This window comes from Numenius arquata, chromosome 6, assembly GCF_964106895.1.
Source record: "Numenius arquata chromosome 6, bNumArq3.hap1.1, whole genome shotgun sequence".
Lineage (NCBI taxonomy): Eukaryota > Metazoa > Chordata > Aves > Charadriiformes > Scolopacidae > Numenius > Numenius arquata.
Window position 1 is genome coordinate 14,253,580 of NC_133581.1, and position 22,353 is coordinate 14,275,932.

Genomic DNA, 22,353 nt, shown 5'->3' on the forward strand with positions numbered 1-22,353 from the left:
TGAGAGCTTTGCTTAACCAGCCTGGTTGAGGGGCTGGAGAACAGCAGAAGCTCCCAACAGCTGCAGTTCTAGCTGGCACTTTTTGCAGTTGCAGAGAGCAAAGGCTTAAGTCATCGCTTTGCTTTCAAAGGCAGTTTAGCCACCAAGGCACAAACAGCCTGGGAAGTTGCTCTCGTGTCTGGAAATTGATTTGAAACGGCAAATTAGGATTGTTGTGAAGTGGCTGTCTGAAAAACAGATGGACATCTGATCTTGTTGGCTTCACTGCCAGGATTCCTTGCCATTCCTTTTTTCTCTTGGGCTTTCTGTGGTTTGTCTCACTAAGATGGGCACTGGTGGTTTGTGAGGAGCCAAAAAACTGTGCTGGCTCCTACCAGGAGAGATCAGTGGCACAATATTTAACAGGGAAAGATGAATCCTGGCAGGCATGGCAAGATGCTGAGGTCTGTCCATCCATCCATCCATCCATGCAAAGGCACAAGGTTTATATATGATAGTGGTTGAAGAGGAGCTGATCCTTAGGTAGAAATAAGGGATGACATGTTCGGAGCTGTACCCTTGAATACCTTGATCAGTCGCAGGCATCTCTAGTCCGTAGCTGCACTTCCCCTTGCACTCTGGCTGGTAACTCCCCCTTCTTTCCTGGTTGCAGGCTACTTGCTGTTTGCCACTGTTTTTATTTCAGCCCTTGCTGTGGTGTCTTAAGGCTTGCATGTGTGTGTCTAAACTGTTTCTTTTGTTATCTCTATTCCATGCCGCAGTACTTCCCCGTGAGCCCGCAGGTAACTGCTTTTCTGCCAAGTAATAATTCTGCTAATGGACTCTCCACTTTATTTGCCTCTGATGCCTTCCAGCTGCTGAATCTTTTCCTTTCTTTTTATTACACTAAGTTCTTTGCACTTCTGTAGAGCTTCCCAGCCCAGGATCTCAAAGCATTTTGCAAATATTAATGAGTGAAGCCTCTTATCTCTGTTATGTTGTCCCCATTTGACCCATGGGGCTGGAAAAAAACAGTGTTTTAAAGGGAGAATAAATTCCAGACTGTATTTTGCATACTTCAGCATAACCCGATACTTGACCTCTCATTGCCTGTTTACTGTGTGGAATAAAAGGTGCGTAAAGAGGCTACCCACCTGTTTCATTTATTGACCCCCATCTAAACTGCATATTGATGTTGTTTATTGGTATCGGAAACTTAGAATTTCACAGGTGTTGGACCAAAGCAGTGTTGCTGTATGAACCGGGATGATACAAAAAAAAAAGATGCAGCTCTTTGGCACTTTTTGGCTGTGACCTGGATATGCGAGAAGAATTCAGATTAAAAGAGCCTCCACAGGAATAAATATTTGGATCCAATCACCTGAACATTCCAGTGGTTTATGATGATGCTTTCAGGAGTTCTGTACTTCCAAAATCAGACCTCATCTCTCTGTCACTGTTATCAAGAAAAGCCTTGCAGTACTTTTGCAATCACACACTTAATTCCCTCCTGTGGCATCCTTTTTGATGCCAATACAAGAGCTATTCAGACTACATGGCTTCAGTCCAGCATGCCCAGGACTCTGCTTTCTTCCTAGTCCTGGAAAGACTGACTTGGGTTTTAGTATTTTGACACAGGCTTCAGAGGGAGAAAACTGTGTGGTCTCACAAGCATATTCATATTTAAGCAGGCACAATTTTGTATTCTCTTTTGATGCAGGCATATCTGGGCAATCTTACATATTCAAGGTGAGGACCCATATGTTGATGTGTAGCGCAGGCTGAAATTTGGTCTGGAAGCACCTCCTTCCAGTTATTAAAATGGAGTCATGATCTGTAATCAATTGGAAGTAAGCCTGTCCAGTCAAACCTTGGAGGATGTTCTTGAAGGAAGCTGTAGCTTCCACTAGGATCTCTGCTTTTCTCTTGGAGCAAAGGCCATGAAACGTATGCAGGACTCTGGGTTGCTCTGAGGTGCGAGTTTGCCATGTGATTTTATTCCACTTGTCTCTTCCATTCAGCTGAGCATGGAACTGAAGCAAAACTTGAAGAACACCATGACCCAGAAGTACCGGAGGGAGGGAGAAGAGAGTGTTACCAGCGCAGTAGACAAACTGCAGCAGGAGGTAAGTATCTATAAAGGCAGGGAGAATTAATGCAATTGCAGGGCTTAAAATCAAACAAAAGGCATTGTGGGCTCTTGACATCCAACATACAGATGGTTCTTCTGTATGCTAAGCGTATGTTCTGCTGCTTCTGATTAAAGACAAGGTTGGGTGGGGTGCAGAGCCTGGGCCATGCAATTGGCAGAATTGCATGGTGTGATCTTTGAATTGCGTGCCCAGTAGCACTGGGGAAACAACATCTGAATTGCTCCCAGAGTGAACTGGAGCTGCTGAGTCACTCTGACAGCTGTTTCTACTTCCCACTTCAAAGCTTTGAAGAAATTGCTGACATTTTTCATTAAGCTGCTCAATACCCTCGAGAGTGTGATATAATGAAAGAAGAGCCTTGCTGCCGCTGTCGCTTGCTGTGTCTGGCTCAGGGGTGGTTCAGGTTAGGGCAGTTCTGACAGCCTTTCCCACAGGAAGAACCCTTGTGCACGGGCACTTTCAAAGCATGGAGCATACTATATGCATACTGCCACAGCAATAGCAGGTGCATTTGCAATAGTAACTGGTAATTAAACTTACCCTCTTATTGCCATTAACACTCTCCAGTCCAGTAGTTAAGAGCTGAGGCAGCTGCAGGTGCGCTCTGGTTACAGTTCATCCCAGCAGTAACCAGAAGTCACAGCTGCTGAAAGATAGATACTTAATGACCATTACAGTAATCTTAAAAAAAAAAATAAAAAATACTGTGAGATAGCTGGAGTCTCTCTGCAAAGGAGAGTGAAGCCGAGGACTTGGTGTGGGAGGCTGGAGGGAGAAGGAAGTGCGGTGCTTGCAAGCTCAGCCTTTCCTCTGTGTACATACAGTTCAAGTGCTGTGGGAGCAACAACTACACAGACTGGGCTGACAGCCTGTGGATCAAATCTCCAGAGGCCAATGGACGGAAAGTCCCAGACAGCTGCTGTAAGACAATAACCGACCTGTGTGGCCGAAGAGACCATCCTTCTAACATCTACAAGGAGGTAAAGACAAAAGGGCTTCAGAGCCACCTGTCACAAAGTATGTAAAGGAGGTGGGCAGGGAGTGAGGGTGTTCAGTCGGTGCTGCAAACTGTTGGTAGGCTTCAAAGTCAGTAGGATTCCTTAGGAAGCAGAATTCATTTGAGACTTCAGCCGTCTAGGCTATTATTTTATATGTAGATATAGAGAAAAATAATAAATTATATTTGTTGCTAGTGAGTATGCTAGTGACAGGGGGAAGTGGGAGAGGTTGTTGGTTCTGGCTTGGATGGAAGCCCTGCGTTTGGCACAGCTTCTTGTCATTGGAATTACTCAGTGAGGTGCAAATGGTCCTTGACTGAGATAATGGGATTTGACCTACAGGGTGAAGATAAAGTATATGGGGAAGAAAGAGGGCCCTGTGGCAGACTTATTAGGTCAGTTCTAGTGGGAGATAGAGGGGCTTGTCTCTTCTGGAAGAAGCAAATTGAATCCAAGACTAGCTGAGTAAGTAAACAAGTAGCTCTCGGACCATGTATTCATCCAGTTTGCATAAGTTCTTGTGTTTATTTTGGCACCCTCCAGTCCTGTCACCTGGCTTTAATCGCTGTGATGCTGTCTTTGGGGTAGCATAATCCTTTTTCTCATCAGTGGGACCAGCACCTTTGTTGGCTGTATTGAGCCTGGGGAGCAGCAACTGGAGAGCTTTTCGTTGTTCCCATCCCGTGACAGTTTAGGAGGGCTGTAGATGAAGAGCCTTTCAAAGCAGGTATTCCTTCTCACAGTCTCTGCTTTGAGCAGGACTCTGAAGAGGAGTGTGAATAACATCTGCCATTAAACCAAGCAACTCAAACAGCTAAAAGGAAACCAATCATCTATCTTTGGGGAATGAACAGGGAGTCTTTCTGATCTGCCAAAGACCCTCTTACATCCAGTTGCTTGGCTGGGTTTTGCTCTTCAGGAAGAAAGCTTTCTGATAAGTTTTGTGCCTTCCAGGCAAGATCCAACGAGATCTTCTGAGAGTAGAAACCCACAACAGTTTGAAGGACAGGGCTGGCAATTCCCATTCTCTCTCTGTGCTGTGGTGAAGCTGGAGGCGGCTGCCCAGCTGCGGTATTAAGAGAGGCCCTGCAGGCTGCCAAATACATTGGGGTAGCTCTAAAGGAGAAAAAGCTGTAAGGAGAGGTTTGGATCTACAGTCAGATGCTGCATATCATGATATGAGGTCTCGGTCAGAGTTCGGAAAGGATTTTAGCGACTTTGGGGAAGAAAAACCTAGAGAAGGGTCAGATCGGGGAACAGGAGTTCGTATCAGGGCAGCTGGGGCTGACTCTAAAACCTAATGCTGGCATGGGAAAAGTGAGGCCTCTGCCATCCCTCCCTGGAGGGCTATGTGCTCACTCCTTCCCTCTGCCTGTGTGTGTGTAGGTGTCTGTGTCCACCATAAACTCCTGGGGCAGGAGGGCCCCCAGCACCCCTGGGGCATTGCTGTAGCCTACACAATAAGTCCCCTTGATGTTACCATGGGAAACCTGCCTCAATAGATTAAACAGTTTAATTATATGAAGGGAACTCTTCCAAAAAAAAAACCAACCAACAAACCAACCCAAAAACAGAGAATGCTCTTACTGCTTTATTTTTGCCTTATGACAACAAAAATTTGTGCCTGAAACAGGGAGGAAAAGATCACGCTGCCAGCCAAGGATGCAGTTGCAAGGCAGAGGCAGAGCTTGGCTTTCCAGGTCCAAGCTGAAACTCCCTGCTGCCATAAATAGCAGTGGGAGGAATTTACTCTTAAAAGGCTCCTGTCACGTTAGAGGTCTTGGCACTGGATCCACTCGGCAACATTTCCCTGGCCTTTTGGCCTGATGGGAGTAAACACCCTTTCCAGGCATGTGCTAGGCAGTGAGTGGGGGAACCTTTCTCTACATATCTCTGAGAAAAATGACACGCTCCCTCTGTGTGATGTGGCTGGTTCTTCTTCATTTCTCCTGCCCAGCTAGCAGCCGTCTTGGATTTTTTCAGTGGTTCCTGAGCCAGTAGGTCCAGAGCAATACAGAACTTGGTGCAGTTTACGTCATCTGTGTAGCTTTTCCAGTGATGTTGGGGGAAGACAGTGCTTTTTATGAGTGTTGTTTTCAAGGGTTGCAACCATTGGATTAAAGTGAACAAGAGGTTAAAATGAAGCTGATTTTCCATGTTTTTCCTTTCATCCTGCAGAGCGGTTGCATTACCAAGCTGGAAAACTTCATTCAAGAGCATCTGAAAATTATCGGGGCAGTGGGGATCAGCATTGCTTGTGTGCAGGTAAAAGGGCTGAGTGGAGTTTTGGGGGTGCTGAGCAGAAGTTAAAGCAACCCTAGAGCTGAGGGATGATAAAAATTGGATGTTTTAGGCTCTTCCCTGCCTGGCAAGATGTTACCAGGTACTTTGGGGGCCCAAGGATTCACTAGCTCCCAAGAAAAAGCCTATTCTGCTGGTCTGTAAAATTTGCTTCTGGTGAAGGAGTGCAACCAGCTGGGCAAGTGAGGAGACACTTCTGCTCCAGCGTTGTGGGAAAGGCAGTGCTGGCCATGGCAGGCGGTTTGGCAGCCTGAGAGAGACCTCTTGTGGGGATGTGCTGTGGTTGCCCATGCAGCTGAGCAGCCCATCTGGAGGAGTTTCCTACTTTGGTTCATTAGGAATATTTTAAGTCATCCAGAACTTCTCCCTCAGTTGTGTCATATTGAGCAATGGCACTGTGGGTCTGCAAATTATTTGGGAGAGGGTGATGAATAAAGGGGTAGGATATGGATGCCCCCCACTCACATTTTAGAGGGGAGAGCACAGGATATTCTTTTCTTCCAATGCAGATGTCTCTGGGAGTTTCTCATCTTCCCCTTTGTCCTAGCAAGTAGCCAAATTACACCCCAGAGAAGCTGCTCCTGATTAATTAGGAGGATTTGCACAGATTATGTTCTCTCCTGCCTCTTTTTGCAAGCTGGAGTACAGTATCCCCAAGAAGGAGCTGGCTGCCGCTCCAGTCTGGGTCCCGGCTGTTAGTTTGCAAGCTGCTGCCTGCACTGCATCCATTCTTTTTTTTTTTTTTTCTTTTTTTCCCATGCATTTCTCTCTTCCCTTTGTACCCTGTAGATCTTTGGGATGATTTTCACCTGCTGCTTGTACAAGAGTTTAAAGCCAGAACCGTATTAATAGCTGCGGGAACTCCGTTGCTCCCCTTCTGCCAGTTCCCTTAGCGCCTGCCAACCTGACCACTCTCCACCTCCACCACCACCACAGAAGTGTCTGTAACCTGAGGACTTCGCTCTGTAATTAAACGCCTCTCAAACCATGCACCGCCTTACCTGCCCCCTTGGGGGAAAGTCACCCTCCTTGTTGTGTACAAGGCACCCAGGAGTTCAGCGGGTCCTCTTCATTGTCAAGAAACAAAAGAGCTGCAGATCTTCTGTTCGAAGCTTTAGCGAAAACAGTCCCTTGATATAACTACAAAGCAAGATTAATCCATGGCCATTTCTGTTCAGGCTTTTCCTGAGCCAACAGGAAGGTATCAGGATGCTATACAGGAACCATGGTTTGCTCTCTGAGAAGTGCCTCAGCAGCATCAGGCATTGACTATGAGGACAGATGATGTTTCTGCGCAGAGTTGGAGCCAGAGCTGAGTCTCTCATGCATGGAAGATTTCTCTCCCTCTTCCCAAGTGTGCACCGATGTCCTAACACAGCCGTTCTCTGCCTGAGAGGGTGCCGGCCTAGTTGCTTGGGGCAGGAGCTACTCTCCCTGATGATCAGGAGCACAACTTGGTGCAGTTGAAATCTTGTCATGACTCTGACGTTGCCAAGATGCGGGTGCCTTAGGATTTCTCAGCAATCCTTCCTCTTCTTCCTTGAAGCTTCCCCCAGTACAGTGCCATCAGGAGCCACAAGAGGCCTTTTGCCTACCAGCGATTGTGGAGCAAAGACAACAGACTACTTTCCAATTCCTTTGGGTCTAGTCTGTTTTATTGAGTGAGAAAATTTTCTTTCCTCCTGCCTATCCCCTGCTGAGGTCTGGTGAAGAACTGGCCTGTTACTGGAGCTGGCATATCTTGCTCCCCTTTGGCCTGTTTGGTTAGTGGATACCTTCTCACATCTCTCACGTTGAGAGATACCCTTGGCTTGATTTTTCCAATTAAAACTTCCAGGCTTGTCTCTCTTGGGCAGGAAATTAATATATACAAATATTTTATCAGCCTCCAAAGAGCTAGTTAATCAGCTAAGGGTTTTTTGGCTGTAATGAGATCTGGACCCCATTTTACTGGTTACTGCCTCAAACCAGAACAGAAAGTTAGGAGAGTCAGCTTCAATCAGTAGCCCCAGTGTACTTGGTAATTTGGTAGTGCTGGGTTAGCTGTCTGCTTGCTGCAGAGGAATAGGTTTAGTTAAATATTCTCTCTGCGCTGGGATCCTGGATACATACAGTACATAGACATCACCGCTGCCACGGACTTGGTGCCATCATGATGCCAACAGGGTTGTAGCCTGAACTGAGTGCCTCTTGTTCTTGCCTTCCTGGTACGCCTGTTACACCCATGAAGCAGAAGGGGATGTGGGGTTTTGGTGTTTCTAAGCAGTGAAGACAAGCCCTTTTATAAAGAAACAAATTTATTCCCTCTCCTGGCATTTTAGTGGTGCCAGCCGAGCCCTTTCTCTTGGCAGCAGACAGTTAAGCAAAATCACCCAGAACCCTAAACGGTCTTGCAGCATCGTGGGGGTTTTAGTTCACAGAGCAGAAATCTTGTACTGACGCTAAAGGGTGACAAGTTAAAATTCAGAGCAGGTCAATCTGAAACTCCCCCATCAACATCAGCCCCATGAAATAATCCTTAACTAATGCAGAAAGAGAGGTGGAGGAACTGAGGTGTATCCTTGGTTCCACAGCAGTAGGAAAGAGGGGAAAGAAATCTAAATTATTGTGTAATGATCTAAAGGAGAAGTCTCTAAATTATTTCTTGTTTTATAATCAAGTTCCTGACAAGTATTGACTACTAACAAAGAGGAAAATATTGAGCATGTTGCTTGAAGCAATATTTCTAGTTTTTTAAGCATATCTTCATAGCTGCCTTCACCCATTCCCTTCAAATATGTTGTACAGGGTTGGGAGAGGCCAGGAAGAATGAGATATTAACAGTAAGTTGGCTTGTGTCCATTGAGTTGTTTTATACTTTTTCTCTTTGTAATAATATTCATTGCTTTTTTTTTTTTTAACCTAGTTTAAGTTGCTGGCCAATAGAAAAATAAAGCTTAAGATTCTGTAATGATTCTGTGTAGCAAAACTGAAGGGGTACCGTGAGCCAGAGGGGTTATATGGATTCCTCAGATCCTTGAGGAACCAGCTCCTTGGTAGCAGCAGAAGCTGGACTGAGGGACCAGGCTGAGAAAGAAGCTGGGGAAGAACCTGCTTCGTGTCACTGATCTCGCCAGCCTGGTTGTGATCTGCCGCCGTGGGGCGCTGTGGACTGTCCTCCATATGGCACTCGGAGAGCTGAAGTCGCAGGACCTCAGGGTACGTCATTACACGTCAGCCACGGTCTGTGCATGGAGGTGTGCGCACCCAGCGTTGCTCCAGGGTGTGTGGCACACCTAACTGTGCTCGCTGGGGTACTTAGTGACCTCTCTCAGCCTTGTCACACAGGCTGCGCTTGATCGTTATGTGCAGAGCACCGAGGCAGACAGAACAGGGCCTTTGCCATCGAGTAACTTACATTTGCCTTGCTGGCCCAGCTGCTCTCTGTGATTACCAGTCAGGTCTGCTTAAGAACACCAGTTGAAGGTATGAATTGGCCCGGGGCTCTGCTGTGCTCTCCTACACCCTGTTTCCGCTTACCCCAAAGATTGTGGAAATCCTTCCCCTTTCCATCTTGACTGTAAGGACAGAGGTGGGCTCCAGCAGCAGGGCTGCCTCTTCCTACCACTCTGGGATCACAGGGGCTGTGTGGGTGTTACCTGCCAGTTCATGCTGAGTATTTGCTCTATGTGCTGTGGAGTAGCTCGTAGCCACCTTGCATCACAGACATGTCAAAACAGGGAGCAGTTGTGTGCCCTTTTTTATTGCCCTTTGGGATTCAATGTTGAAAATTGCACATTACAAGTTTCAAATATGCCTTTATCCGGGCAGATGGAAACCCCTGCCTGCAGCTAACGGGCATGGCCACTCGGTGGCTCTCAGGGCTCAGGGCCGTGCGCTGTGAATTCAGCTCCTGTAATTCAAGTGACTCTAATTCAAGCTGCTTGGCTGAGTGTCAAGCAGGGCCATGGTGTCACCAAGCCCCAGGGAAGTGCTGTACGGGTCACACTGGTGTTCCTTTGCCTGGAAGGGAAGGTAGCTCCTTCCAGCCCTGGCAACGTGTCTGATTTTCATGCTGCAGCAAGGCACTGGTCACGCAAGACTGAGACTGGGGGCTTGACCTGGCCTGCTCTCTGTTCAGAGCAGGGACTTCTGCTGAAAAAGCCCAAAATTGTGTCGGCATGTGCTGAGGAGACAGATCTGGGTGGCTCAGTGGTGGTGAGATGAGCCAGCGCTACTGGTGCGGTACTGCTGTGGGGAAGGCAGATGCTCTCCTGAGATGATTGGGTAACACAGAGATGTGGTCGCATTCATTTACGAGACCTTGTCCCAGGGCTTTTGTGTAGCTCCAGCTACCCATTTTCAGGAGGGGTGAGTTGAAGGTGGAGCATGAACAAACAAGGGAGGTCTCTTCTTGGAGGGTTGTTTGCCGAAGTGGGGCTGGAGGTACAGGACAGGCTGGGCTCCTACCTGCACGCTTGCAGCAGGGGCACAGAAGGTGGCATGGGTGGCTCCATGTTAACAGTATCTCCCAGACGGCTGCTTGGCCACGTCGACTGTTCTGCCAAGGCAGAAAGAAATGCCCCAAACTCCCCTCCTTGTGCCTGGTCTTGTTCCCCTCTGTGTCATTAGGGGTGCAGTGTGGCTCCAGTCACCCTTTCCCATCCCCAAAGGGGAGTTAGCCCCTCTTCTGCAAGGTGGTATCTGTGAAGTCTGTAGTACCGTGTCTTCCAGCATGAAGCAGTTGATTAAAAGCAATTTCTCTTCTTTGAATTGGCTTCTTCTGCAGTGTCTGTGATCAGGCTGCATTTACCACCTTACAGCATCCCCCTGGGCCGTGCAGCCTCGGGTCTCTGGGTGCTGCTGCCTCTCTTGAGGTGGGAGCACAGATTTCTCCCCATGTGGACCTGGAGATTTGGGCTGTGCTAATTACCCTTTGCAGCAATTAGCTCAGCTGGTGGCCTGTTCTCTTAGGTCAGTACAATTTGCTCAGGAATAAAAGGGAAAACAGATGTAGCAGTAAATAATTTCTGCAAGGGTCCTGCTTTGGGGCAGTCCCCCTGTTCCTGCAGTTTCAAATAAGACAGAAGTATTTCATGCTCCCCTGAAGGGCTGCTTCTAACCCCAAACCAGTTCACAAACATGCCCTTTCTGCCCCTGCTGTTTAATTGGGAGGAATTTTCCCCTCAGGGAGGCCTTGGTGCCCTTTTCTTTGGCCATTTATAAAGCCTCCCTTGGGCAGTGGTTGTAATGGTGTTATGGCCTTGTTTTCCTGCTGGGCTGGGGCTGAGTGGGGCTGCAACAGTGGAGAGAGAAAGACGAGGAGCAGGGAGCGATACTTTCCTCCCTGGTGAGATATGATGAACACACCCTGCTCGGGAAATGGCAAAGGGGAGTGCTCTCTCCTTTCCTATTGCAAAACCTCCCCAGGTTTCCATATGTACTTGTGTCCCTGCATCCCTGGGAGAAGATGCTGAGTGCTGTGTGCTGCTCCATGTCACACAGCAGCGACAAGAGATGTCTCAAGCAGCACCGTCACTCAACTGGGGCAGGGGTGCACACGAGCAGAGACTGACAGCTTCTGCTGGTGTGGCTGTGTTCGCTGTGGGGTCCTGGGCTGGCTCCTGTGCTGTTAAAGAGCGGCTCTTCAGGCTGCTGGCCGCATTGTGCCTTGTTTCCCCGCTGAGCTGCTTCTCCAGGAGGAGCTCATCTGCCTGCTGCTTCCCTGCACCGAAGTCTGGTCTGGAGGAGAGGTGGCAGTTACGCTGGTGGCACCGCCCAGCTGGCCAAGGAGGCAACAAGGAGGAGATTCATGTGGTGCCTTCAGAAATTACAAATTCCTTGTGGGGAAGGGGCATGATGCTCTCAAATGATCTATAATCACATGAGCAGCAGGGATGCTGCTGCCCACCACGTTCATTCAGTGACTCATTCTGGCACAGCAGATTGCCAGGCACGCTGGGGTTTTGAAGTCCTCTTACTCCCTGCACAGGAGGCTGCTCCTCCTGCTGTCTCGGCTGTCTGCATTAGCAGAAAGGATGCTACACGCGCTGAGGCCATCAGAATCAGCAGCTTTCTCCCTTCTGATTGATTACTGCTCCCGCCTGCAGAAAAGGAGCGGCCGAGCATTACGCATTTCCAGCATTCATTTTTTGAGTAGCGAACTATCTTGCTGACGAGGAAAGAGTAGTTTCTGCCTGCACGGAGGGTGGAGAGAGCCCGGTGCCCCAGCAGGGCCTAAGCCTGCGCATGGCTGCTGTGTCCACCCCATGGGGACAGCAAACCCCAGCCCTTCCCCCTTGCAGTCCCAGAGATGGCTTTGATGGCTGTAGGACATGTCTCTGGGAACTGGGGAGGGAGTGTGGGGGTCACACTAAGCCCCTTGCACCCCTCTGTGGTTAGAGGCCAACCCAAACCAGGCGTTGACCCCATGGTGCAGGGTGCGTGCAGTGATGCTTCACAACTTTGGCCATATGTGTGTGTACACACACAGCTATATCTATGTATCTCCTCCTGCTGCGCTGGAGGATTTCTACTGCCCACAGGAACTTTTACAGGTGAGGTTTATATTTCTTATTTTGCTCAGAAATGCTGGAACCCCTTTACCCCGGGAACCTGCCACCATAGAAGCGTGCTCAGTCTTTCCAGAGTCATGGTCCCCCCTTCCCTTCCCTTCCCAGCAGAGGGATGTCCTCTCCCCTGGTGGGTCAACCGGCAGCTAGGGATGCTCCCTACCTGCTAGCAGCCGCAGCCACAGCCTCCCCTCTTCTAAAGGGCTCCCCAGCCTGGGATTAGTGAGGGACCAAGGCGAATTGTTGTCTCACGCAGCAAACAGCTTTCTCATTAACCTAGCGGTGCCCCGTTAACATTACGCTGCGCCGCTCAGTAGCATGCCATACTCATAGCACGTATTTTAAGTATTAACAAAGCCTCCTCTTTCCTGGGAGAGCTGCCTGTTTAATCGCCTTTTAACCCTCCCAAGGAGTCTTCCCAGGTTGTTTTACACGCTTTGATTTCTTGCAGCCCATTCTGGGATGCAGCGTTAAGCAATGATGGCCTGAGAGGTGAGGCGCAGGTTTTGGGACTGGGACTTCAACCACTGTCTCCACTCCTGGAGGGTGTCAGCTCAGTTGCCCCAGAACAGAAATAACAGCTAATATCACTACAAGATGATATCTGAAGGTACATCCCTCCATGCCCAGCTCTTACAGCTCCTCTCTTGCGTGTTATTCCTCTGTTATATGCTGAGCGTTTTCAGGTACTATTTTATATTTATCTAGATTAAACCTTGTCCCATTTAAACGTGCTCAGCTCTCTGAGATATCCCAGGCTAATTCCCATTTTGTTCTTCCTTGTATTTTCTCTCCCTCCTCCTCTGTCAATCCACAAATGTGATCAATGTTATATTTTCTTTTCCTCCTTTCTTCATCTCCCACTGCTCTGTTCCAGGACTTTAATGAAAGTTTTTAATAGCAGTCAGTTGAAGGCTGACCTGCTCTTTCCTTCGCCGAATGCCTCATGCTCCGTGGATGGGCTTTATGAATGATTCAGTTGTTTGGGCTCTAGCTGGCAAGAATTACTCAAAAGAAACATTTCTGAGGTTTGTTCACACTTCCAAGTTGAACAATCCTGAACCCCAGTGCAGGGAGTGGAGTCCTAAATCATAGGACAGTAAAGAAAGCTGCATCTGTATTAAATATGTTTTTCAACAAAAAAACCCCAACCAACACCCCAAACCCAAGTGTTATTCAAGTGAATTTTACAATTCACTTGCCATAGTTAATGCCACTGGATGGGGCTATTAAAATAACAGTCCCTACAAACGTGGGTGGAATCTTGGTGCCCTTTTCACCAAAAACTCCAATGCTGCTTTCTGGAAGTGATCTGAATTTAAATGACCGTGGGGGAGAAGAGGCAGTTTCAGAAGCAGAGCGGTGGGGATGGGGTTAAGGTGCTGACTGGGAATACAGCAGCTTGGTATTGCAGCCCCAGTTTGCCTGGAGGTTTGAGGACACCTCTTGCACTGGGGTTTTTGGTGGAAGTCCACAATGCCTTTAGCGAAGTCGCTCAGATGTTACCGGTGCTGGGTGGGAGCGGATGAGCGCACAGCATGGCAGGAGAAGCCTGTCCTGCACCTGCCTGGGTGGGAGCTGAGCTCCTCTGCCCCCACGAGCCCGCTGCCAGGGGCTGCCATGCACAGCAGGCAAGTTAATTCCTATCGGTGTTTCTTTTCCCTTTCAAATCGTATTTCCTTTTCCTTGTCCCCTTAGATTGAAAACTTCCTTTTAGTGTCTGTACGAGCTGTGCCAAGCCCCACATAGCCCCAGTTGTAGCCACACCACGTAAGTGCTGCCTGTAATCTAAGTAGCAGTAAAAATTTTGCTCCAAAGGCATTATGACCCTATGAAGCTGCTGAACTCTGGTGGCACTCCTCTTCTGAAACCAACAATGGGAAATGCAAATCGGTGTCAAACTGCAGCCTCTGGTTTAGCATCAGCAATTTCTTCTAGTTTTGCATAGCCAGGAGCTTCAAGTAAACTTGACTCTGCTCTTGCAGGCAGAGGTTTCTGGAACATGAATGCAAATAACTTCTGCTCTCCACGCACCACTGGAGAAATGCTCTTGTTTCACCGCTTTAGGATTCAGAGTCCTTCCCAGAGACAGGGTCCAAGGATGCTTGTCATCTCCCAGGGGAGGCCACGTGCTGCCAGGCTACGGGTTAACTAGAGTCAGGAACTAGGCTAGAGAAGAGAGGGGGGGTTTAGGGTTTGAGGAGAGGGAGACAGTTCCCGCTTCACCTGCTTAGAGCCGGCTCAGGGGAACAGGTTCACTTTTCTGGCCCGGTTTTTAATGCCACTTTTCCCCAGGAAAGGGTCCTGGACGAAGGAAGTAGTGAGCTGCAGCCCCCTCTGGCACTTACACCTTGCCCTGTGCTTGGGCCAGCAGGCAGGGCAGCCCCACTGACACCACCTCCTGGGAAGCGGTCAGAAAGGACAGGCTGTAATTAAGGCAATTATGCCTTTAATTAGGGATAATTGAGCTAATGGCTTTTTTTCCAGTCTACATCTCCTCTCCCAGATAACCTATGAGCTAAGCTCTGAGCCCCCTTTTAGGGCTTGTAGGAGGCAAACGTTCAACTCTTGTTTCCTCTAGCTAATTAATCCTGTCCTCAGTCCCATTAGAGGTGGCAGGAGACGCCCCCGTTTGCTCTTAGTGAAGTCAGTTGGTGCATGAGGGTTATTTGAAGGCCTGAAGGGGCTCCTAGGCAGTTCCTTGAAGGGCTGGTCTTCCCTCCTCTGCATCTAGCTCAGGAAAGGGACTGTGGCACCAGCCAAAACAGACATGTTGGGACTGAGCCCAGCAGCGCTGCCCGAGGCACCGTGGCTGAGCTGCAGGCAGAGGAGATGCGCTTTGACCCAAGAGCAGTCTGGACTGAGGGCTGGGTGCCGACCAAAAGGCTGCAGGATGGAAGAAATGAAGCTGCATGTTTTATTTTCATTATATCCCATCTCACATTGCAGAAGCGCAAGGAGAAGGACAGTGATATGTCCCTGATGTGCTGCCACCATCAGGCAGCTCACAACAGCTGAGGGCAGGAGCAGCCTCCTGCCCTGGTGAGATGCATGTCTGGCCCTGCCTGGCACATCCCAACCATCGCGTCATCCCTGTCCCTGCCTGGGGGGAAGCAGCAGGTGCCACAGCTGATTTAGATTTTGGGGGCTGCTACACTGCAGGTGGCCTGAGCTCTTACGCTCTTCATTGCAGAGGGTAAGGAGCAGCAGTGGAATGGCCATGCCACTGGCTTTATCTCCAGCAGCTCCGCAATAAGCTCTTTCCTATGCAGGAGCTGTGAGGCGATGCAGGGATGGGGGCTGTGACCTGTGTGCTGGGAGCAAGGGTAATGTAAACCCTGCAGTGAACAAAACAAATGTTGCATCCTCTCAGCTGTGGCTTGTTCCAGTTTTTGCTTCCAAGAGCTGAACCCAGCCCCACTGTTACGCAGGTAAGTGCTAATTTGGATGTCTCTGACACCAGAGTGAAGGGAGCAAGAGGTGGTCCCAGGGCCAGAGTAAACTTTGCTCCTGCTGGGTAAGTGATGCAGAAATGAAGGGGGAAGAAATATGGAGATGCTTTTTGCTTCAGCCATTTCACAGAGCTGTGCCTGTCTCTGTGATGACTTTTTGCAGCTGGTCTCTTCTGCAGCTGGGCTGAAACGTCCACTTGAACTTGCTGTTGAATGTTTGCCTACCTATGAGACTCGTTCTTCCCATCACACTTGATTAAGAGAAAATCTCTGCTATCTCCCAGAGAGAGGAGACCGCGTCTCGATCTGTTCTCACACAGTGAGGGATGCCGCCTCTAACAGGTGGGGAAAGTGGATTGGAAAAGGGCAAATGTAAAAAGTGGGTTGCAAAGGGGGCAGCCACGCTGGGGCAAGAGTGGGGTCCCCTGCAGAAGGGGAGCAGTGCTGCCCCCTCCCTGCTTTTCCCTCCCATTGGTGCTGGAATACACTGGGGACTACTTGTTCTGCATCCTGGGCTGCAGTGGCCCAAAACTATGCACAGGAATAAGCCAGCAGAAATAGGTGGTATCCAGGTAACAAGATTTCGAGCAAGGCTTAAGGTCCAAATGGGTCCTGCCCTTCGGTAGAGTTGGGTATGAAGTTGGATGGTACGCTCCATATCTCTGACCTCTTCTAAGCCAGAAGACCTCCCCAAGGCTTGGTGTGTAGTTAGGTGCAGGCAGACATCTCTGTGTTTTGAACCAACACCCCAAGATCATCCATCCGTTGCTTTGGAGAGGTCACCCAACCTCCTGAAGCTGGGAAGATGCCTTCTTCCTCACCACAGGTGCTGGTGTGTTGATTTTATACGTGCATACACCCCCTAACTCATACCCGCTGCCAACTGCACATCTTAACACCAGGTTGTACATCAGTCATTGCTCCCTGCTGTCTCAGCATATGGTGGGAGATGGGCAACCGCTATCCTCCCCAGCTGCTGGGGTCCTACCGGTTGGGCCAGCCTGTAGACTGAGGCCCATGCTGATAGAGGCTGAGGAGCCCAGGTTTAACTTGGGGCTGCTGTTTGGTGCACTGATGAAGCTAAGGCTGAGGAATCACCTGCAAGTGAGGTCAACTTTAGAGCTGGTGCTCCCAACTCTGAGCTCTTTGAGGTGGCCCTGAGCTTGGTGGTGTCCTGATTTGGGCTTCAAGCCAGGCCAGGTGGGGATGCTGGCTGCCCTCTCTCACAAGCCAACTTGCACTAGTTGCAGTGGCAGCTTGCTGGTAGATGTCTGGGAGGCTCCTGCCCGAGGCTGGGGGGTGAGCAGCAGAGCCAGGATCAGGCACGTGGCATCTCATCCAGCACCCTATTCATGAGCTGTCCCTCTTTGTTGGTGAGGAGCACCATCGCTGCACTCTCCTGCCCTCACAAGTATCTCGGTGCTTTCTAGGTATCTGGCCCCAGTCATCTGGTGGGATTAAATCCAGCCTGTGTGACATCTGCCTAAAAGTTTCCTGGGGACCTGGGGCTCAGCTGCTCCCTGGAGTAGCATCTCCCATTGCCTCTGTAACTCAGGTGCTGACACGACTTTAATACAACTTTTTAAAGTATGCATTTGTATCTAGTAAGCCCTTGAGTACAGCAGAGTCCCTTTTATATTGAAATTCAGGCTCCTCAATAACATTTTATTATGAGGCTTGCTATTTTTGGAATTGCTGTTACTCTGTTATGAGCAAGGCACCTAACATCCTTCGATATGAAATCATTAAGGGCACAGCAGAGTTCATTACAGGGGCATTTCTCTGGATTAAGAACAAATCAATACTACATACTAATATCACAGCCTGGTACCTGGCTTCTGTTGCAAATAGCCCATCCAGAGAGGCAGATATTCTTCTTTTGGCCTCTTGTGCTCTTCTTCCAATATCTTATTTACTGTTTTCCCCCAAGCTGTTGTGATGGATTTATGAGCAGGCAAAATCCAAGGGTTGCTTTTCCTTGAGCTACCTGAATATTGTAGCTTTTAAAACAGAGAAGAAATAACCAGCTTAAGTTTGTGATATTGCAGTAACCCCACATGCAATATGACTTCCCTGCTTCTGCCAGCAGAGCCCCCTGGAAACAGACGTGCAGAAGGGAGCAAAGGCCTGAAGCTCTCTCTGGTTACATTTAGCTGATCACATTCAGAGTTTAGAATAAGTTTCATATGTTTTGAATTGGGAAAATGCTTGGGGGAGGTGGGTTGGGAAGGAAAAAGGATGAATATAATTTGTAAAAAGCCTGCAGTAGGAAGAAGAGTTCTGTTGACCAAGTATCCCCTGGAGAAGTCACCTTCTTTTGTGAAAATCTGCCCTGGGTTGAGATATGGAAGCAGCTGGATGTCATTGGCCTACTGGGCATGCTGCACTGGCAGAGAGTGATAGTAAACACCGCTGTCTTGGTGGGTCTGGGGCAGTATGGCAACAGCCTCCATGAAGGACCTTCACTCAGGCAGCGCATGACCACCTCGACCTTGGGTGAAGGCTCCAGCTTTGTTCTGGACAATGCAGATCTATGTCCTGCACCCGGCCCAAAGCAGGTTTGCCTATCTGTGGTTTGAGACAAGGGCAGGATAAAAGGGGTTTAACCGTGCGCAACACAGGGCTGTGGGGGGGATGCCAGCTGTTAGGAGCCACCAGCTGCTCTGGCTGTTGCTCAGCCATCACGATCTGTGTCTCGAGGTGTCTCCCACTGTCGCTGAAATAGGAGTCTCTCCATGTTGCTGCTCCCAGGTATTGCAGCACACAATGTTCATTTGGTTTAGTAGCAGCTTGGGTAGCTGACATGAAAGCTGCTGAGGTCAATGGTATTTGTTTCTCTTTATTTATTAGGAGTAATTATTCATCAGTGGAATTTAATTATTACTTTTTTGCCTTTTAAAAATGTTGCCTAATGGAGGAAAGCAGCCGTTTGTCTAGGCTGCATTTAGTGCTGAGTAGATCCAAAGGGGGTTTTCTTCAAGCTGTTTTGACAATAATAATAATAAAAAAAAAATCAAGTTGGTGAGTGTGGAGCTGTAGGCTCTCTCTGTAATGATCTGAAGCACTCAAGTCCTTATTAACTTAATGCTTTCGTTTACTAGCTCGTTCCTGGAGGAAGACCTCCTGGTCAAACTGCTATTGCTCCTTTAAAAAACTAAAGTTAGTAATTGCTTCAGCTGCATAGCTCATTATGAGGAAAGGCCTACAGCTGAGAGCAGCACTCCTTGTCTTGGTTTTGTTTTTAAATGTTGAGGGGGAATTTTAGCAAAACCTCTTGTTATACCTCCAGCCCAAGCGTTAGCTATTCCATTGCTGCATATAAATTTATAAACTCAATTATAAAAGTTCTGCATTTCCACTTTCTTTGGAAATGGGAAGCTTGAGGGCTTGGCTGTATTGCACACTATTACTGTATTGATGAAGAGCTGGGCAGAGCCTGTCAGCTGGTGGGTAGTGGCTGATCAATGTTGGTAGAAACACATCCTATTTCATCAGGGCAGCCTTTAACCATGAGTAGCTGACACTACTCTGATTACCATTTACCCTTTTTTTTCCTGAAAGTGGATGTTTTCTCCCTTCCCCCTCCTAGCGGTCTCTGGGAAGGAGCACGCTCTCACATGTGCTACCCCAGGGAAGACTTAGTTAAAAGGAAAAAAGAAAAAGAAAAAGGCGGGGGGAGCACTTTAAGGCAGCTTTGAGTAAATAGCTGGAGATAACTGGGCTTTAGCTGTGTTCCCGTACTGTGCTGGGGACAGTGATGCTGCCGATCTCTGAATTTCTGCACAAACTCAGGGCAGCAGCTCTCCATCAGCAGTTCCTGCACTGGGCTCTGCTCACAGTCAAAAAGCACTTTTTAAAAAAATCTATTTAAAGATATTCCATTGGGATTTGAGAACAGTATATGCTAGGGTGTCCCTGATAAGAAGGAGGCAAGAGGACACCAGGGGCCAGGTGAGATTAGACTTCTCGCTGTTGCCCATCTGTGATGGTTTCTGAAGGGTGGGATGAGTGCCATCTCGGAGGCACAGGCAGGGAAACTGAGGCACCGCACCGGTGGCTTGCCCAAGGTTTGTGTAACGAGCCTATTTGTTCTTGTCAATGCCTGTCCCTAAATATACACCTTAAGGTGAGGCATTTTTCTGTCTTTGAAAGACATGAACAATGGTGTTATATGGAGATGGGCAGAAGGAGTCTCCCTTGCTGATGTGACCAGCCTGGAGAAAGCAAATGGTGGAATGGAATGGACGCAGAGTACACCAGTGTTGGAGGAAAGATTCCCATTGAGCTTCACGCACTTGGATCGGGTCTCTGGAGAGATGTTGGTAAGGACAGTGACATTTATGTTGATCTCTGAAGTAATTCAAAGCTTGTAGATACCACTGCGGTGAACCACCAGAAAATGTGGCAAGCAGCAGCTCAAGGAAGGTCAGCACCTAAAGGTGGGTGCAGAGCACAGCTGTCCTACTGCTAGCACCGATTTATTTCATTTTTTTTTAAAAAAAGCAGTTCATTTCTTGGAGTGCTCCAAGTAGACCTGCTTTTAAAAGAAGGAGGTCTGATTCCTAAAGAGCGGGTATTCAGTATTCATTCTTTTTTGCTCCAAATCCAGCCCTTAGAGTGGGGCATGGGTTAATTCAAAATCATTAGTGCCTATGGAAAGTTTTGACCACAGCCATTTCTGCTGGCTTTGAAGTTTGCCGTTAGCTGACAGTTTCTTGCGCTCCCCAAAGTATTTGGGCTTTTAGCTTTTTGTCTGCTGTTCCATGCCTTCCTTTGATCACTATTTGTTCAGCTCCTGAAAGCAGGAAATAATGAACCCATTTTATTAAAACACTTCCTTCATATTTGGGAGGGATAAATGAAGGACTTTCCTGCATGAATTTTCTAGCTTGGCTGTTACAAGACATAATGTTTGATGCAGGAGCAGATGCATCAGGAAGGAAATTGTGGGGAAACTCGTGTGGTGCTTGGGAGCTCCATGTCTTCACACCACCTATGTGTGACCTACAAGCATAAGACAAGGTGTGGGTCACCAAAACGGGTAACTGACAAAGTGTGTGTGGAGAAGGAGAAATAAGATTGGGGGTAGAAAAGCTAATGCGCTCTGCATGTCTTGGCTCTGCATCCCCTATATATTTCTGCAAGGGAGCATCAAGGAGAAAGAGATGAGGGTTTAAAGGAGGCCTGCTCCCATGTAAATATTGTGCCGTTTCCAAGCGCTAACCCGAAGTGAAGCTGGTTGCTTTGCAGCTCCCCTGGGGTGGCTGGAGTCGTTGAAGCCAAAGATAACTTCTTACCTTTTGCTTCTCTTCTCTTCTCTCTTTGCCTTATATGCTGCAGGTGCACACAGCTGAGGTCTGCAGCAAGATCTGAGAGCTCTTTGAGTATCTAAGGCTTGGGCACCTCAAACAGCTTTTCTTAGCAGAACTTAACAAAATGAATTAATCTTGGACACTCAAGTGGTGTAAGGCACCACACGCCACCAGGCCATTTTAAGTCACATTGAAGTTAATGAAAAGACTCCCACAGACTTCAGTGGGCGACACATCAAACCGTGCAGCACAGCAAAGCTGAAGTCTCAGCCACGTGCTTCCCGTCCTTAGTTTTCAAACATCTCTATTGCGTTGTCCCTATTGAACAATTAAAAATGCTTTCTCACTGGCTGGGGGAACTGAAAAAAAACTAGATCTGAAAACAAAGCCACAATATAAATCATGGCACGAACGAGCTGAAGGGGAAATCAAAGCTGTGTTCATCACCTGGGCAGTCAGAGACAGGTGGAAATAACATTATTTTGCATTTGTCTCAACGAAGAAGTTCCAGGAATAAGAAAATCTTGCTGGCTAATTAAGCTCAAATGTATGTACACGGGTCTGCTCGGAGACAGAACTAAGTAGGAGTGCAATTTTCTTACTAGGATCAGTACTGAAGTTAGAAACTCTTTGGGATTAAACTGCTTTTAGATGAAAATAAGATGGGGTTTTTTTTTAGTGGGGGGAAAAATATTTTTTCCTGTAGAGCTATTTGCTGGGAAAGAGGTAGCTCGTGTTCTGGATCCTCACTGCTTATTACCAATGACATGTAAATTTGCAGCCACAGGGCTAGTTAGGCATCTCTATGGAAACATACAGCTATGGGGTTTGTGCTCTGGTTGTAATCAGAGTTTTCAGAGTTTTTCTTCACATAGACAAGAAGCATATAGAAGAAGTCAGGCTTTAGTATCCAATTCCAGGCTGCGTTTGGGGAAAGGTGATGGGAAGAACAAAAACCCAGCACATATCTCTCAGTAAATCACCCTGGGGTGAGACCCTCACAAGAGGTTGTTTTTCAGAGCAAAACTCCTTCTGAAATACAAGGCTTGAGGCTCGTTACAGGTAGGCACAAAAGCACTTCAGTTCCTTCCTGCAGATGGACTCAGAATTGTGATCAAGAGGGGTTTTTTTTTGTTGTTTAAGACTGTAGTTTCAAGAAAAGTAAAGCTTTCCAAGCACACACATACCTTGGTGCTGATGCTCCAGGTAGAAGCAGGACTCTGGACTCCACAAGCGGATTCCTCTACGTTCACGACCTTCTCTTCCATCATGTGCTTCTCTGGCACTAATTCATTATTTTTATATGATGGTGACGAGCGACAGTCCTGTCTGAGGCCACCCTGGCAGCAGGGAGGCTGCAGCCCGAGTGATGGGGGTTCTTCTGTTATACTTCTGATTTTGCTTGCTTGCTTTCCCAATACCAGGTTAGTGTGATCCCTGCAACAGTCTTTCAAAACAGACTCGAAAAGTGTCCAAAATGCTTTATATATATAACGTGAATAAATAACTGCAGAGCAGTGGTGGGTTTTTTGTTTGTTTTTCTTTTTTTTTTTTTCCCCCAGCAATCTTCCAATTGACAGATTTCTGCATGTAATTGAGGGCTGCCT

The 22,353-nt window shown here is 48.0% G+C and overlaps 1 protein-coding gene across 1 annotated transcript in view; it reads left to right on the forward strand.

Annotated features, from left to right (window-relative positions):
* Nucleotides 1-8,377, forward strand: part of CD151 (CD151 molecule (Raph blood group)) — a 36,589-nt gene extending 28,212 nt beyond the window's left edge. Inside the window, exons 6-9 of the mRNA XM_074148949.1 lie at nt 2,001-2,105; nt 2,957-3,112; nt 5,309-5,395; nt 6,221-8,377. Of these exons, the coding sequence (XP_074005050.1) occupies nt 2,001-2,105; nt 2,957-3,112; nt 5,309-5,395; nt 6,221-6,280 (408 nt within the window). The 3' untranslated portion in view covers nt 6,281-8,377. The remainder of the gene's footprint in view (nt 1-2,000; nt 2,106-2,956; nt 3,113-5,308; nt 5,396-6,220) is intronic.
* Nucleotides 8,378-22,353: the final 13,976 nt, after the last annotated feature.